Here is a 17,715-nt window from a genome sequence, read left to right on the forward strand (position 1 = left end):
CTCTGTTGTGGTATTAAAATATGAATTTTTCAAGCATTCAGGAGGGACCTTGTAAAAATATATTTTACTGACGTGAGAGCCATCCATTTTCTCCAGGTATCCTTCATTATAAATAATTTACAATCGCTTAATCCCCATGCACACTGACACAGTCACCAGTTGTGCGGTGTTTCCTCTGACACATTGGTGCGGCTGGCTTCCGGGTTAAGCGAGCAGCGTGTCAAGAAGCAGTACGGCTTGGCAGGATCATGTTTCGGAGGACGCATGACTCTCGACCTTCACCTCTCCCGAGTCCATACAGGAGTTGCAGCGATGGGACAAGACTATAACTACCAATTAGATATCACGAAATTGGGAAGAAAAAGGGGTAAAAATAAATATATAATAATTGATTGCAACAAACTTGCTTTAAAACTGTCTCATGGGAAAATGTGTAGAATTGCAGGAAATTACCTATTCTTCTCTCTGCGTTGTCAAGAGGGGGGGCCACTAAAATGTTCTGTTCGCAACAAAATGTCACTTAGTCATGCTAAATAATGTCCCCTAGCCAAATAGTGTCCCCCTCTAGGTCACAATGGGATTCGATAAACTATTAGCTTCCGTTGCTATATCAACGGTATGATGACCTTAGAATTAGAATTTTGGAGATCGTTACAGCCAAAATTACATTTTCATCATTGCTATGTTTGTCTGTTGCAAGTTTGTCTTGTCTTGTCAAACCTGCCAGCGTGTTTTTCCAAGTCTGTTTTCTACCCCTTCCGTTTCTGACCTGTTCTGCCTGCCCTGACCATACAGCCTGCCCTGACCATACAGCCTGCCCTGACCATACAGCCTGCCCTGACCATACAGCCCGCCCGGACCATACAGCCCGCCCGGACCATACAGCCCGCCCGGACCATACAGCCTGCCCTGACCATACAGCCCGCCCGGACCATACAGCCTGCCCTGACCATACAGCCTGCCCTGACCATACAGCCCGCCCTGACCATACAGCCCGCCCGGACCATACAGCCTGCCCGGACCATACAGCCCGTCCTGACCATACAGCCCGCCCGGACCATACAGCCCGCCCTGACCATACAGCCCGCCCAGACCTCGAGCCTGCCTGCCCCCCTGTACCTTTCGGACTCTGACCTGGTTAATGAACTTCTGTCTGTCCTCGACCTGCCTATTGCCTGCCTCTTGTATTTTAATAAATATCAGACTCGAACCATCTGCCTCCTGTGTCTGCACGTGGGCCTCGCCCTGTGTTGTTCTAACAAGGCTGATTTCTGCAAGAATTTCGCTGTTTAAACAAGTTTTGTTTAGCTAATATAATGAAAACATTCATTCAAACTACTTGTTGGTACCTTGTTAACATTACAACATGAAGGCCATGTCTTAAACATTGCTACATTTCTGAAATGGCAAAGAAAACGTGTAATCTGCTTGACACATTAAAGTTACTTACCTTACAGATCACGAAGTCAGCTAATTTCCACTCCATTCATATGCAAATCCATTTGATGCACACACTGGCTTGTCTGGCTGTCATGTTTTCAGTTTAACCTGCTCTTGTCTACACTGAAATAATATCACTTCAGTAGTCCTCTATTGTGATCTTTTTTTCTATCTAGCTTGGCTCAAATATGTATCCATTGAAGGTACTAGGATACAACAATTAATCATGTGGACGAAATAAATACCATCAAAGGATACCTTAAAATAATAAACACCATGTGAAACAGCTGTGAAAACCAAACTGCAATATTTAAGATTTGATTACGTAAACGTTGATCGTTTTTGGTGCAGTTGTGCCAATCATTTATTTTCACAGATTTTTTTTGTGCACTCACATGGCAATCATAGATTAAAATATGGAATTCTGGTGTGTGGAATTCTGCCTGTCACTTGTTCTCAACAGGCAGCCAGTCTCAGAAGGGGGACGTGAAGAGGGAGACTGCAAAGTCCAGGCACTGCTGCTCTCTTTGTTCTGAGTGTTTGCAGTGCTAGTGTTTTTAGTTCATCTGTGTATCTCACATATTATGTGCCCAGTATGACAGAGCAAGAAAACTTTCTTAGCAGATAATGACATCATGACAACAACAGTAGCTGTAGATGATGTAATGAAAAGTTGGAGGGTGGTTGGTAATGGAGGACATCAGGTGGATCCAGGTCTGGGTGTTGGGTAGAACCCCTAGGTCCCGGAGAACAGGAGCAGAGTTAAAGTGAACAGGGTAGGAGACAGAGACGTAAACAAACAAACTCACAGGTTACATTTTATTGTGAGAAGATTTGATGGATTAGTGCAGTGTTATAAAATAAATTAACAGCGGGCAATCATTTTAACTGGTCAAAAACCTCAATCCTTCTCAGTCCGTGCCTGAAAGGCATTTTCATCTGGTTCGACAACTTCCACCACATCAGGTGGGGTTTCAGTGATCTGAAAGTACTTATACAAAAATAACAATAGACAAACAACACTAAGTCAATCACAACTTTGAAAGACTACAGTACAGTGAGGGGAATTTTTTGGGGGATCCCCTGCTGATTTTGTACGTTTGCCCACTGACAAAGAAATTATCAGTCTATAATTTTAATGGTAGGTTTATTTGAACCGTGAGAGACAGAACAACAACAACAAAAATCCAGAAAAACGCATGTCAAAAATGTTAGAAATTGATTTGCATTTTAATGAGGGAAATAAGTATTTGACCCCCTCTCAATCAGAAGGATTTCTGGCTTCAAGGTGTCTTTTATACAGGTAACGAGCTGAGATTAGCCTCTTAAAGGGAGTGCTCCTAATCTCAGTTTGTTACCTGTATAAAAGACACCTGTCCACAGAAGCAATCAATCAATCAGATTCCAAACTCTCCACCATGGCCAAGACCAAAGAGCTCTCCAAGCATGTCAGGGACAAGATTGTAGACCTACACAAGGCTGGAATGGGCTACAAGACCATCGCCAAGCAGCTTGGTGAGAAGGTGACAACAGTTGGTGCGATTATTCGCAAATGGAAGTAACACAAAAGAACTGTCAATCTCCCTCGGCCTGGGGCTCCATGCAAGATCTCACCTCTTGGAGTTGCAATTAACATGAGAACGGTGAGGAATCAGCCCAGAACTACACGGGAGGATCTTGTCAATGATCTCAAGGCAGCTGGGATCATAGTCACCAAGAAAACAATTGGTAACACACTACACCGTGAAGGACTGAAATCCTGCAGCGCCCGCAAGGTGACCCTGCTCAAGAAAGCACATATACATGCCCATCTGAGGTTTGCCAATGAACATCTGAATGATTCAGAGGACAACTGGGTGAAAGTGTTGTGGTCAGATGAGACCAAAATGGAGCTCTTTGGCATCAACTCAACTCGCCTTGTTTGGAGGAGGAGGAATGCTGCCTATGGCCCCAAGAACACCATCCCCACCGTCAAACATGGAGGTGGAAACATTATGCTTTGGTGTTGTTTTTCTGGGGACAGGACAACTTCACCGCATCAAAGGGACGATGGACGGGGCCATGTATCGTCAAATCTTGGGTGATAACCTCCTTCCCTCACCCAGGGCATTGAAAATGGGTCGTGGATGGGTATTCCAGCATGACAATGACCCAAAACACATGGCCAAGGCAACAAAGGAGTGGCTCAAGAAGAAGCCCATTAAGGACCTGGAGTGGCCTAGCCAGTCTCCAGACCTCAATCCCATAGAAAATCTGTGGAGGGAGCTGAAAGGTTCGAGTTGCCAAACGTCAGCCTCAATCTTAATGACTTGGAGAAGATCTGCAAAGAGGAGTGGGACAAAATCCCTCCTGAGATGTGTGCAAACCTGCTGGCCAACCACAAGAAACATCTGACCTCTGTGATTTCCAACAAGGGTTTTGCCACCAACTACTAAGTCATGTTTTGCAGAGGGGTCAAATACTTGTTTCCCTCATTAAAATGCAAATCAATTTATAACATTTTTGACATGTGTTTTTCAGGATTTTTTTGTTGTTATTCTGTCTCTCACTGTTCAAATAAACCTACCATTAAAATTATAGACTGATCATTTCTTTGTCAGTGGCCAAACGTACAAAATCAGCAGGGGATCAAATACTTTTTTCCCTCACTGTATATGCAATAATTGTATATACATTTGCATTGTTTACCTCAGTCAACAGCTGCGACTACCGTCCGTACTCGGTGGAGGCCTGGATGCTGCTGTTGTGTGCAAAGAGAATTACCTTCCGGTTGTTCTCCCACCCTTCCTGGTACCAATCAAGGGACTTGCCCATGGCAGTCTTGAGGGGTCTGGTTGGGGGGAAAGAAAGCGATATCTATTGACAACGTTAGATATTGAAATATGTCTGATTATGTACCATAGAAAAACAAATTGTAAAAAATAAATAAAACAAACCATTGGTGACAGAATATAACCTGTAACATCCGTACCTTGTACCAGCGTTCATGATCTCGGTCACTCAAGATGACCTCAGGAGAACCGTGGGTGTAATGACCTTTAAGCAAAAAGTGACAAATTGAAACATTGTGTGCTCTCTGATATGACATTAATTGAAATCATTATATTTTCAGATATAATAGAATGTGATTGATAAACAAAAGGATATTTCAGTTGCCCAGCTGTCCACTTTGACAATTCCCCGTCAGAAGAAGCGTAGGCTTCATTTCGAAATGGCCAGCATTCATCTCAGTCAGCACGGCCTCCTTCTCCTCCTTAGTAAAAATCACCCTCCTGTGTGGCTGGCCATCCTTCCCCCGTAGGTAGATATAATTGCCTAACAAGTTGGAAGAGAAGAGTTGTTGAAATACTCAACTAATAATATTTGCACTGCTGTGTTTCTCTGTATTTTTCTTACCATCTCTCTCTGTCTTACACTCTCTTCCCACCTCTCTCCCCCTCTCTCACGTTCATCCTTTCTCATTTTCTCCCCCCCTCTCTGTGTGTCTCTAGCAAAAACACCTACTGTAGTTTACACCTATCCATTTAATTGATCAGGTTTAACGTATAGCTAGACACCTCAATATGACAGACATATAACTATATCAGTGGACGCTGCTGAGGAGAGGACAGCTCATAATAATGGCTGGAATGGAGTCAATTGAATGGTATCAACCACGTGTTTGATACCATTCCATTTACTCCATTCCAGACATTATTATGAGCCGTCCTCCCGTCAGCAACACTCCACTGAACTATATGTATAGTTAGCAACTAGCCTACTGTACGTTAGATGGAAAATGGTTGTTGAAAAGTGGTTGTGCATAGCTAAATCTGTCCCATCTAATTGAAGTTAACTGCTTGACGTTACCTTGAATTGTGAATTACTCTGAATGTTGTGCCTCTTGTCGAGATCAGTGGTGTCTTCATAGTACTTTGCCTGGTTGGAAAGATAAAAGAAAATCTCCTCGAGGAATGCCATTGAAGTGCAAGCTACATACAAACAGAAAGCGGCAATAACAGTTACAGTAGCTTATCTTTAAATATTAATGGATATGAAGTTAAACTGAGTGATTGGAAACTCAATAGTAGACTGTTGGAAGATGATAATTTCAAGATTTTATTATGAAACTTTTATTTAACCAGGAAGGGCTCATTGAGATTTAAAATCTCTTTTTCAAGAGTTTCCTGGCCAAGATAGGCAGCACCAAGTCATTACAAAAATTACAGACAAACAACATGAAAAACTACAAGTAATCTAGTAAAAACCATAGAATTCACAAGAGTATAACAAAATCAAACACAGCAAATGTAAAAACATTGACAGGTCAGGGAATCAGTCTCAAGATCATTCATCAGTGATTTAAAAAATACCAATCGGGACAAGTTCTTCCAGTTTAAAAGTATTTTGTAAGGTGTTCCAAGACGATGGTGCAGAGTACTTAAAAGCCCTTTTACCAAATTCAGTCCGGACATTTGGAACAGTTAGCAGGATAAAGTCCAGCGAACGAGGAGAGTACCCACCACATTTCTGAACAATAAAAATGCCCAAATAAAAAGGTAGTAAACCTAAAATGGCTTTGTAAATAAAAGTATACCAGTGACTGAGCCTACGAGTGACTTGAAGGCCAGCCAACCCTATACAAAGTGCAGTGGTGCGTAAGAGTTTTTCAGTTTCAAATCAATCTCAGTGCCGTGGTAAAGGGTGTCAATTGATCTCAAACACTGAGCATTCATATAGATGGATGACAAAGATATTATACAAGACAATTGGAGGAAAGCCCAACTATTTAAGTCTTATGGGAAATATCGGGAATGAATGAAGTATGAAATAAGACAAACGGCCATGAAGAGAGGTAAAGAAATGGCTGAACTTAAAAGATTGAGGGAAGATAAACTTGTTAAGGAAATACTTTCTCTAATCTCTATGGAGGACCTTGATGAAGGAAACATTAAGTTATTCTCTTTACAACTACAAATGGAGCCAATGTATGAAGAGAGAGCAAAAGGGGCATTTGTAAGATCAAGAAGGAGATGGTGGGAGGAAGGTGGGAAAAAAATACAAATTAAATGTACATCTATTCATAAGCTTAATATAAATGGCAAAGAAAATGAAAACCCCAAAGATATTTAAAAATATGTTTCAGAATTCTATGTTAACCTTTATACCAGTAATGCCTGTCCTACATATCTGCCTTTCTAGACTCAGTCAAAGACTATGCAAAAGTCATAGATGAAGACTTCCATTAAATTATTTATATTAATGAAATAAAAAAATGTATCAGCAAGTTAAAGAGAACACATATCCAGGGAATGATGGCATTATTAGTGAATTCTATAAATATTTTCAGGAGGATATTATTGAATTTATATTTCATGTTTTTAAGGAGGCAATTGATTTATGGGTCCTGCCTGTTTCTATGACACAAGGCCTCATTTCTGCTACTTGCATCCATCTTTGCAGAAAGACTTATGAAGGGCAGACACATATGTAATTATATTCTACTAGTATTGGACTTTAGACTACAATGAGCACATTATGGAAGATAGCTTCGGTTTAATTTGTAGACTTTTACAAGGCATTTGATACCCTTTTTGAGACTCTTCGATTTTTTGGGGGTTTTGGTCAATATTTTCAAAGTGTAATTAAGACACTTTACAATAACAGTAACAGCTCTGTTAAATTATCCCATGGAATTTCAGAGATTCCACAAGGATGCCCAATTTCTCCTTTCTTATTTTTATTGGTCACACAAGTTATGGCACTTCATATAAATAAGGATAGTTTTAGGGGTATTCAGATACAAGACAAAGAGAGAAAATGGCTGACGACACCACAATTTTTTTTAGGAAGGAAAGCTAGGAAAGCTATTGAGTGTATTAATGCCTTCTCACGTGTATCAGGTTCATCTCTGAATATTAGGAAATGTGAATTATTTGCGTTGAAAAGATGTGGCTTAAACTCAGTATGTAATATCCCTGTAAAAAATATGATCGCATTTCTTGGTATTAAAGTTAGCAAAGATCAGAAAGAAAGGGCCAACTTAAATGTCTCTCCTATTGTAGAGAACATTTGAAAGACATTAAACTCCTGGTTATTAAGAGATCTTTATCTGGACGTGTACTATTGTCAAGATCTGAAGATCTGTCCAGATTAGTTTACACCTCCCTTCCCTTGCCTCTGTCAGTAACTAAAACGGTTGATACTAAATTATTTAACTTCATATGGAGGAATAAACCTCATTATTTAAGAAAAGCGGTAATATGTAGCACCCAAGGTGAGGGAGGGTTGAACGCTCTAGATTGTAAAACCTCTAATATAATATTTGAGATTAAATGGATACAAAACTATTGAAGAAATAAGTATTGCATTTGGAATATTATCCCTAATTTAATATTCCAACAGATTGGTGGTCTAGAACTCCTACTCAAATACAACTTTGATATGGGTAAAATCCCTATTAAGCTTGCAAATGTTCACAAACAAGTACTTTTAACTTGGAACCTCATGTACAAGCACAATTTGTCCCCACATAGGTAGACAATCTAAAGACATAAAATACAAAAACAAGTCTTTATTTTTCCAGAACTGGTTTGACAACAACATTATTTGGGCTAAACAATTATTGAATAATGATGGACAACTGTATGATCATCCAGAATGTATGAGAACACACAATGTTACATTCACTCCTGAGGAGTATCAAATTGTTGTTAGAGCTGTCCCTAAAAGGTGCTATTCTTCTTTTAGGAGAATATAACAATAGTCCAAGTGCAACTGTTGATGATTTTGTAGCCTCAATATAATTAGAAGGAATTTACATTTTGAACTATAAATATAATAACATCTATATAAGGGAAATGTTAATATTCCCTCTGCTAAAATGTACTGGAATGTAGCCCTAGGACAAGTGAACTGGAACAAAGTTTCCTTGTTTGTCTGGTAAATATTGTATAGAAGGTGAAAGAAGTATCATACAAACTCATTTGTAGAATCTACCCTGTAAAGTCCTTTATTATACACAGATTTAAAATAGCTACTGATAACAAATGTGTAATATGTGGTTGTGACCCAGAAACTCTTGACCATTTATTTTGGGACTGTTCTGATGTCAGAAGATTTTGGAGCGAGTTAGAAGATTCTATTTGAAAAGAAACGACTATTAATGTTTATCTGAGAGAGACTGTAATTGTGTTTTATTTTGATCCAAATGATATGGACCCTGATTTAACTTTCATTGTTCATTTGGTTATCTTTCATAGAAGATTCTTTATCCATAAAATGTTGTGGGCAGAGAACAAACCCCTTTTCACATTATTTAAGATAGAATTGAAATATTATTTTGAAATGATCAGTAAAATGTAAAAAGGAATACGCACCATAAAAGTATTTAACAGGCTGTTAGGTTTATGTACTCATGTTTGTATATTTCTGCCTTTTTTGTATTTGTTGTGTTCAAAATAAAACAATTAGCAGTAGCTTGCTTGCTAGCTAACGTTAGCTAAATAAAACTGTCTAGCTAGATGGCTAGCTGACTAGGCAGGCTGAGGTATATAAGTAATGTTACAGTAGTTACCAACGTCAATCTATAAAAACAGTTATTTATTCCTATTTAACAATATGTACTTAAAACAAATACATGGTAAAGAAAGTGTTCTCTTTTCAGTCCTCTGAAGCAGTAGGTATTCAGCAGGTTGTCACGGTCAAAAACACCTTCCTTGAAGAGCAATTCGGAGGTAATAGCGAACGTTTATGCGGTGAAATAGAACTTCCCGCAACCTCCTTCCTTCGCGACCTCTGCGAGGTAAAATAGAGCCAGGCAACTAGCATAGCAACGGACGCTTTGGTACATTACATAATCCGGTCAGAATATTGCAAGTTCTAGAAACAGCCCTAGCAACAGAAGCTAGAACTCATCGAATCCCATTGTGACGTAGAGGGGGACACTATTTGGCCGGTGGACACTATTTGGCCGGTGGACACTATTTGGCCGGTGGACACTATTTGGCCGGTGGACACTATTTGGCCGGTGGACACTATTTGGCCGGTGGACACTATTTGGCCGGTGGACACTATTTGGCCGGTGGACACTATTTGGCCGGTGGACACTATTTGGCCGGTGGACACTATTTGGCCGGTGGACACTATTTGGCCGGTGGACACTATTTTGGCCGGTGGACACTATTTGGCATGACAGCCCTCCAAAATGCTGACTGCATTTGTGGATATGGATGTGGGTACGCAGACCCGCTATCCACTGTGACCCCTCATGATGAGTTCAGATTTTTTGTGGCAATCCCTGCCCTACATAGTGCAACACTTTTAGGACCCATATGTCTCTGGTCAAAAGTAGTGAACTATGTAAGGAATAGGGTACGATTTGGGACACAGCCATAGACTCTTCTCTCTTTGTCTCATATCTCAGGGCACATCTGTACCGCGTGCACATGTATGTCTGTGTGTGTGTTGTTTGGGTGTTGTGAAATTTGAGATAGAAGCTCATTGGTATTCTGATCGATGCTGGAGACAGCCTTCCCACATCCTGTGTAGATTTGTGGACGATCCCATTGAGTTAGCATCTGCCTGCCTTAACACAGTCCATAGAGGACTGCACGGTGAGAGCCTCCTTAATCTAAGGTAATGATTTAGGGAGGATAAACTGTGCTGTGATCTGTGCCTAAGGGCATCTTCTACCCCCTGAGTGTGTGTTTTGCTGGGGTACCTGAAATGCAGACTGAGCAGCTAGAGGAGGGTTCTGCATACCTAGGTGGGACAACCACATCACAGGCATAGGCACAGGCATAACCTAAAGGTAGGGAGGGGCAGTTCCTCTTGCTGTTCCGTAGGTAAGCACCATGGTCTTGTAGTGGATGTGAGCTCCAACATGAAGCCAGTGGAGGGTGTGGAGGAGCGGGGTGACATGAGAGAGCATGGGAAGGTTGAAAACCAGGCGGGCTGCAGCGTTCTGGATAAGTTGCATGGGTTTATTGCACAAGCGGGTAGCCCAGCCAACAGTGAGTTGCAGTTGTCCAGACGGGAGAGGACAAATGCCTGGATTAGGACCTGCCCCGCTTCCTGTGTGAGGTAGGGTCGTACTCTACGGATGTTGTAGAGCTGCTCTCTACTACACACACTAAGTTGATTCTCTGCTATGATTGGTGTGGTGGATATAGGATGTAGCAGTGTAGGCTACATCTCACACTATTACCCCACTGCAGTAGTTGGTAGTATTGGTAGTTTAAGTAAATACTGACCAATGAGGTTATAGCTGAATGTTGAGGATTTGATCATTTTCACCATTATGATGCTTTAATTTCACTAGGTCTCAAACTCAATGCCACTGGGCGGCCAATTTGGCTTTCTGTGGCCCTGGCATTGACTCTAATACTGAGTGATGTGAAAGGGAAAGAGAGATGGGGCAAAAGTCCTTAGATCAAGTGCACAAGACACAGCAGCCAGCCCTATGATCTACTAATGTCCCATTCCCCTCCATGTCATCAATAGAGCACTTATACATGAATGTCACTCACTTCTTATGCATTCCAAACAGCCTTTAACTCAGTAAGTTTACTGCATAAATTGCCCTTCCCCATTATAAATCTCTTGGCTGGGTTAATTGAAAAAAGGTTTTGGCTGATATAACAGAAATAAATCAGGATCTAATTTAACAGTAATATTGACCTCGTCCTTGTTTTTCTCCATCCCAGAATAGTGAGTGGTATGATCAGGTGGGTGTCAGAGATAGTGAGCGAAGCTAACCGGTTGAATCAACGTGGAAAACTGACTGCATTTGCAAAACCCAACTTTTAACCTAAATCCAATGACATGATGACCTTTTTTTGTTGAATTCACATTCGTTGACAACTTAACCAAATGTAAATAAAAACTAAATGTTGAACTGACGTCTGTACCCAGTGGGTTTGGTGTTGACAAGCCCTTTCAATGAAATGTACTGGCAACCTTAAAGCTGCAATCCATAGTAGTGAAACTGTCATGTTCGTTTGCAATATGACAACAACAAAGACGTTACTTCAAACAACGAACGCTGTTCAATCGTGGTTTCATCAGACCAGAGAATCTTGTTTCTCATGGTCTGAGAGTCCTTTAGGTGACCTTGGGGCAAACTCCAAGCGGGCTGTCATGTGCCTTTTTACTGAGGACTGGCTTCCGTCTGGCCACTCTACCATTAAGTCCTGATTGGTGGAGTGCTGCGGAAATGGTTGTTCTTCTGGAAGGTTCTCCCGTCTCCACAGAGGAACTGGAGTTCTGTCAGAGTGATCATCGGGTGCTGGTCACCTCGCTGACGAAGGCCCTTCTCCTCCGATTGCTCAGTTTGCACAGCGGTCTTGGTGGTTCCAAACTTCTTCCATTTAAGAATGAGGGAGACCACTCTGTTCTTGGGGACCTTCAATGCTGCAGAAATGTTTTGGTACCCTTCCCCAGATCTGTGCCTTAACACAATCCTGCGGACAATTCCTTTGACCTCGTGGCTTGGTTTTTGCTCTGACATGCACTGTCAACTATGGGACCTTATATAGACAGGTATTTGCCTGTCTATATAAGGTCCCACAGTTGGGGTATTGTGTGCAGTGGTGGAAAATGTACTCAATTGTCATATTTAAGTCAAAGTAAAGATACCTTAGTAGAAAATTACTCAAGTAAAAGTGAAAGTCACCCAGTCAAGTACTACTCGAGTAAATGTCTAAAAGTATTTGGTTTTAAATACTTAAGTATCAATAGTAAAACTAAAAGTATAAATAATTTTAACTTCCTTATATTAAGGAAACCAGACGGCACAATTTTCTTTATAATTTTTTTTTACGGATAGCCAGGAGCACTCCAACACGCAGACATAATTTACAAACGAAGCATTTGTGTTTAGTGGGTCCGCCAGATCAGAGGCAGTAGGGATGACCAGAGAATCTGCATGAATTCTCTTGATAAGTGTGTGAATTGGACCATTTTCCTGTCAAAATGTAACAAGTACTTTTGGGTGTCAGGGAAAATGTATGGAGTAAAAAGTACATTATTTTCATTAGGAATGTAGTGAAGTTAAAGTTGCCATGAATATAAATAGTAAAGTACATACAGATACCCCATACAGATACTTCACTACTTTACACCACTGATTGTGTATAGATTGATGAGGGGGGAAAAAATAATTTAATACATTTTAGAATAAGGCTGTAATGTAACAACATTTGGAAAAAGTCACATGGTCTGAATACTTTCCAAATACACTGTATATCTCACTAGGTCAGGATATTTAAGCCTCCATATATCCACTAGTTCCAATCTATGTGCCTGCCTACCCACACGCACATTTGGGGAGCTATTTTATTCCATTCTGTACTGTGTATTGTGTGTATTAGGTTCATGCCTCACAGTACCTCCTTGCATTACATCAACAGGATTATATTGTTGTGTACACACTCAGAGGGCATTGGAGGCCAAGAGTGTTGCTTAGTTCGGACACCTAGTCAGAGTCTTTACAGGGAGGCTTAGGGGCAGGAAACTGGCTATACAGGATGAAGGGCTCCCTCATTCCCCCAATGAACCCCTAGAGCTAGCCTGTGTCTGGGGCTGCATCCCGTTCCCTACATAGTGCAGTCTATGAGTCATTGCCTGTGAGTCATTGTGAGTGTCTGTCTTATTGTAACGTATACGCTGGGAGTCTAATAATAAACGGACCATCGAACAACATAACAAACAACAAACAAACAAGTCGCGTATAGACATGAACCACATACACAATACTGACTGGGGAAGGAACCTAAGAGTGCCAGATATAGGGGAGGTAATAAGTGAGGTAATGGAGTCCAGGTGTGCCTCATGATGACGTGCAGGTGTGTGTAATGATTGATGGCAGGTGTGCGTAATGATGGAACCCAGGACCGGTGGTTACCGTTGACGTCGAACACCAGAGGGTGGAGGAGCGGGAGTAGACGTGACACTTATGAGCAGCAGCAGTAGCTTCTACACCTGCATTGCTTGCTGTTTGGGGTTTTAGGCTGGGTTTCTGTACAGCACTTTGAGATATCAGCTGATGTACGAAGGGCTATATAAATACATTTGATTTGATTTGATTTGATTTAGCTCTAATCTAATGTCACTGCCAGACCAGGAGTGGGTGACTCACTGCCAGAAAAAAAGAAACATAACCTTTGACGAGTTGAGCTGGAGATATACTGTAGCTTGAGATGCCTCCTCGTTGTCCTTAGTATTCACTAACCCTCCGCACTGTGTGTAGTCACACTTACATTCACATTACTGTATGGAACACTCACAAAATTCAATTCAATTCAATAGATCTTTATTGCCCGAGAAGGGAAAATGAACACACTGCTATAGGAAAAGGGACTATTGTAGAGAATCTGCATGAATCCGTATCTATATCATACCATATAATCTGTGTTTGTGTGTGAGTGCATGCGTGTGCATGTGCTTCTCAAGAGAGATTAGATGACTCTCAACCACACACAGCCTACCACACAAGTAATGAATAACTTTACAAAATATTGACTATTCACCGGACTGACAACGAACATCATGCAACATGTTTTGATGCTACCAAACTTAAAAGGTGTTTTGCCTCCTTTAAGATTTTATGAGCTACTCAATAAAACATGATGATCAGCGGGTTGCCAGATGCATATTAATAAGTGTGTTTATTGCAGATGAGGAGGACCAGTGTGCGAGCGAGCGTGGGTGCATGTATGGCGGTGTGCAGAGTTGCGTGTGTGTCTGCGGAGTGTATTGCTGGAGCATGTGTTAGTATGTACAACGGATGTAAACTCTGTTGCCATTTTGTTGGTCAGCGGAGCCGGAGCGCATGTATTTTCCAGGCTTTTCCCGACCGACCGAGGGCCGGGTTGCTAGGTAGTGTTGTGATAGTGGGGGTTAGACACTGATTGAGTGTGTGCTTGAGGCCAGACTACTGCATGACAAACAGTGTTGCACACTATCACACTCCTGATGTACAATGCTCAGGAACAACTGCTACTGTTAGTCTATAGCAGCAACATAGTAGCTATGGTTTACTAACAGCCCCCACAATGGACAACATAATATAGTAATCAATTCTACAATTCTACTGTGTGTGGATGGAACCATAGATAGCCTATATGTGACCGAGAGACATGTATATATGTATTAGTATGTTTGTGCATGTTGGAGGATGGAATACAGTAATAATGTGTTGAGGAGACCGGGGGGGGGGGGGGGGGCGCGCAACATACCACCACCAGATATCAACAATGGGCCAAAATATAAGGCAAATATTCCTGGGGTGGGTCAGACTATTTCTGTGAGACTATATGGTCTCCCTGATCTCTCTGATAGTTGGATTCATAAATCCAACTATCCTGTCTGTGTTATCCCCCAGTCATGGGTCACTCTGGAGTGTCTGGATTAGGCTCCTCTATGCATTAGGGATGTGACAGGCTTGGTAAATGGTAGCATTCAAATAAAACCCAGCCCTGAAATGAAACCTAGGCTGAAAATAATTTGTACATCATATCAAAGGAAAAGACAAATAAAACTTGGATCACACGGATTTGCACGAAGTGGGCAGTTCTGACTTGTCACTTCAAGCCCAAATACTGTATATCATACTTTGACTAAAACGATGACTTATTGACTTAAATTCTTGTGCAACATCATGGGTAAGCTCTGTCCATTGTCTTTCTGCTCGATTGAATCCACCCCACGGTTGTAAGGTTCCTCCAGGACTCATAAACAGCCTATTGCCGCTTCTGGGGATCAGTGTTTGTGCCTCAATATTCCAAGCAGGGAACCTCAGGAGAAAGGGTAGAGCGACCTGCACACACACACACACTCAGATATGCATACCTACACACAAGCACACACACACATTCTATATAGTAATTATCTCTCTCTGTAGGTGTTCTAGCGATCCTATCTGTGCCAGTGGGAGTGGTGTCCTCTACCCAGGAGCTGTACCCCAGCCGGACCCCCAAGGACCCTGTCTCCATGTCAGCGCCCCACAGCAGACACCCTAACCCGCTCCTGCCTCTCCCAGGCTGGCAGCAGGAGGACTCCAGCAGCGGGGACCCTTGGTCCCCCCAGGGAGGGGCGCTGCCCACAGGCATCATCAAGCCCACCACAGCCCCCAGCTCCTGGGGCTGGCATCTAACCCACCACACCAGCCTGGCACACACTGTGACACCACCCAGTAAAGACAGCCTCATTCATGCTGCAGCTACTTTCAGTCCTAACACTGTGAACTCTGTGAGAGTAAACCAAGACCCTGGCCCTAGCTCTGTCAGCCCCAGTCCAGTCAAGCAGGCCCATTCCCCCAGCTCTGGTGCTCTCAACCCAGGCCACAGCTCCAATTCTCTCAGTGCAGACCAGGGCCTCTTGCCCAACTCAGTCAATCAAGCCCATAGCCCAGATACTGTTAATGTTAACCAGGGCAACAGCCATCCTAGCCCTCCCAGCTCTGCTGGCCCACAGAGTGAGGTAGCTCCAGCTGCAGTGGAGGGGACTCTAGACTCTGGGTCTGCCCTGGCTCCTTCTTTGCCCTGCCCGCTCACAGATAGAGAGCATACTCTGGGCCTGGAGCTTGGTGGTCCACCGGCCCCCACACACACCCAGGAGCCTATGGGGGGGAATGTCAAGGAGCCCACAGACACCAGTCAGCAGGACTTCACCACTGAGCTGCAGCCTTCCTCTCTCTCCTCCTCTTCCTCAGAGGATGCTGCTGTAGATCAGACCCTTTGGGAGCATGTTGAAGCCACGCCCGAGCTTTCCCGACCCCACGCCATCACCCTACGGGAGGTGCACCCCCTGGTCAACGAGGACCCCACCCTGGAGCTCAAAACAGATGGCAATGTCACTTTTCATAGCAGCAGTGTGGAGGGCATCCCTGGCAAGGACCCTTCCTCCCAGTGGAACAGCTCATCCGCTACGGAGCCCCCCTCCACGGCCAGTGGGAACTTTCTGAACCGACTGGTCCCCGCCACCACTGCAGACCCCTGGGGTCCTGGTAATGGCTCCAGCCCAGCTCTGGACTCACCGCTGTCCAGCGCCACCATCTGCCTGAGCAAGATGGACATTGTGTGGATCGTGTTGGCCATCAGTGTGCCTGTGTCCTCATGCTGTGAGTATCAAATAGCAACCTGATGAATGCTTTTTGTGTTGATAACAAAGCCCTTTATATCAAATGTCCATTCCCCTCTATAGGGATGAATATATATTGTACAATTTAAGTATAAACTCAAAGCCTCTTAGAGAAAACCATATCAAAGTAAATTGTGTTTGAGTCAGTAGGAGACTGACCACCACTTTTAGGAGGCTGAGATCACGTTTATACCACCCAACCTGTCCACTGAGACAATGTGATACATAATGAAAGAGCTGGACTGAGGTTCTATCGTTTTAGAGGCTGTACTGACTTTGCCTTTCCCTCCTTCCCCACCTTCCTCCATCCTCCCTCCCTCCCTTCCTCTCCCCCTCCAGCTGTCCTGCTGACCGTGTGCTGTATGAGGAGGAAGAAGAAGTCTTCAAATCAGGAGAACAACCTGAGCTACTGGAACAATGCCATCACCATGGACTACTTCAACAGGCATGCGGTGGAGCTGCCCCGGGAAATCACATCCCTTGACAATGCTGAGGTACACACAGTCCTGAGACTGACTGCCACTTTTATTATTAGACCAAAGAGGACTTCCTGTAGGATATGAGAAATGTTACAGTTGAGGGGAAGGGCCTGTATATAATGTTATTGCTAAATTACAGCCCTGGGTCTGGCACTCAATTGCTTTAGAGGGGACTTATTATTTAAGTGAAAGGGCCTATATGTAATGTTGTTGTGAAGCCTTGATTCAGCATGGTATAATGGGCATTTAGTCCAATTGATATAAGCTGTGTGATGGCATGGGTTAGAGTTGAATTAATATGGAACCTATATTCATACAGGCATTACAATGTTGGGCTCCTCTAAATTAGGCTCCTCAACTTGACATGAATTCAGTGATGATACAGAAAATGTAAATCAGCGAGCCAAGTGTTGTTGCCAAAAGTTTGCACACACCTACTCATTCCAGGTTTTTATTTTATGTTCTACATTTTAGAATACTAGTTAAGATATCAAAACTATAAAATAACACTTATGGAATCATGTAGTAACCAAAAAAGTGTTAAACAAATCCAAATATATTTTGTTTGAGATTCTTCAAAGTAGCCACCCTTTGCCTTGATGAAAGCTTTGCACACTCTTGGCATTCTCTCAACCAGCTTCATGAGGTATTCACCTGGAATGCATTTCAATTAAAA

The 17,715-nt window shown here is 42.6% G+C and overlaps 1 protein-coding gene across 2 annotated transcripts in view; it reads left to right on the forward strand.

Moving 5' to 3' along the window:
- Positions 1 to 17,715, forward strand: part of LOC109908817 (transmembrane protein 108-like) — an 87,541-nt gene that overhangs the window by 65,983 nt on the left and 3,843 nt on the right. For both annotated transcript variants that reach the window (XM_020507529.2, XM_020507530.2), the window contains exons 3-4: positions 15,323 to 16,540; positions 16,900 to 17,054. In XM_020507529.2, the coding sequence (XP_020363118.1) occupies positions 15,323 to 16,540; positions 16,900 to 17,054 (1,373 nt within the window). The remainder of the gene's footprint in view (positions 1 to 15,322; positions 16,541 to 16,899; positions 17,055 to 17,715) is intronic.

The sequence above is a fragment of the Oncorhynchus kisutch genome, linkage group LG18, assembly GCF_002021735.2.
Source record: "Oncorhynchus kisutch isolate 150728-3 linkage group LG18, Okis_V2, whole genome shotgun sequence".
NCBI classification, from domain to species: domain Eukaryota; kingdom Metazoa; phylum Chordata; class Actinopteri; order Salmoniformes; family Salmonidae; genus Oncorhynchus; species Oncorhynchus kisutch.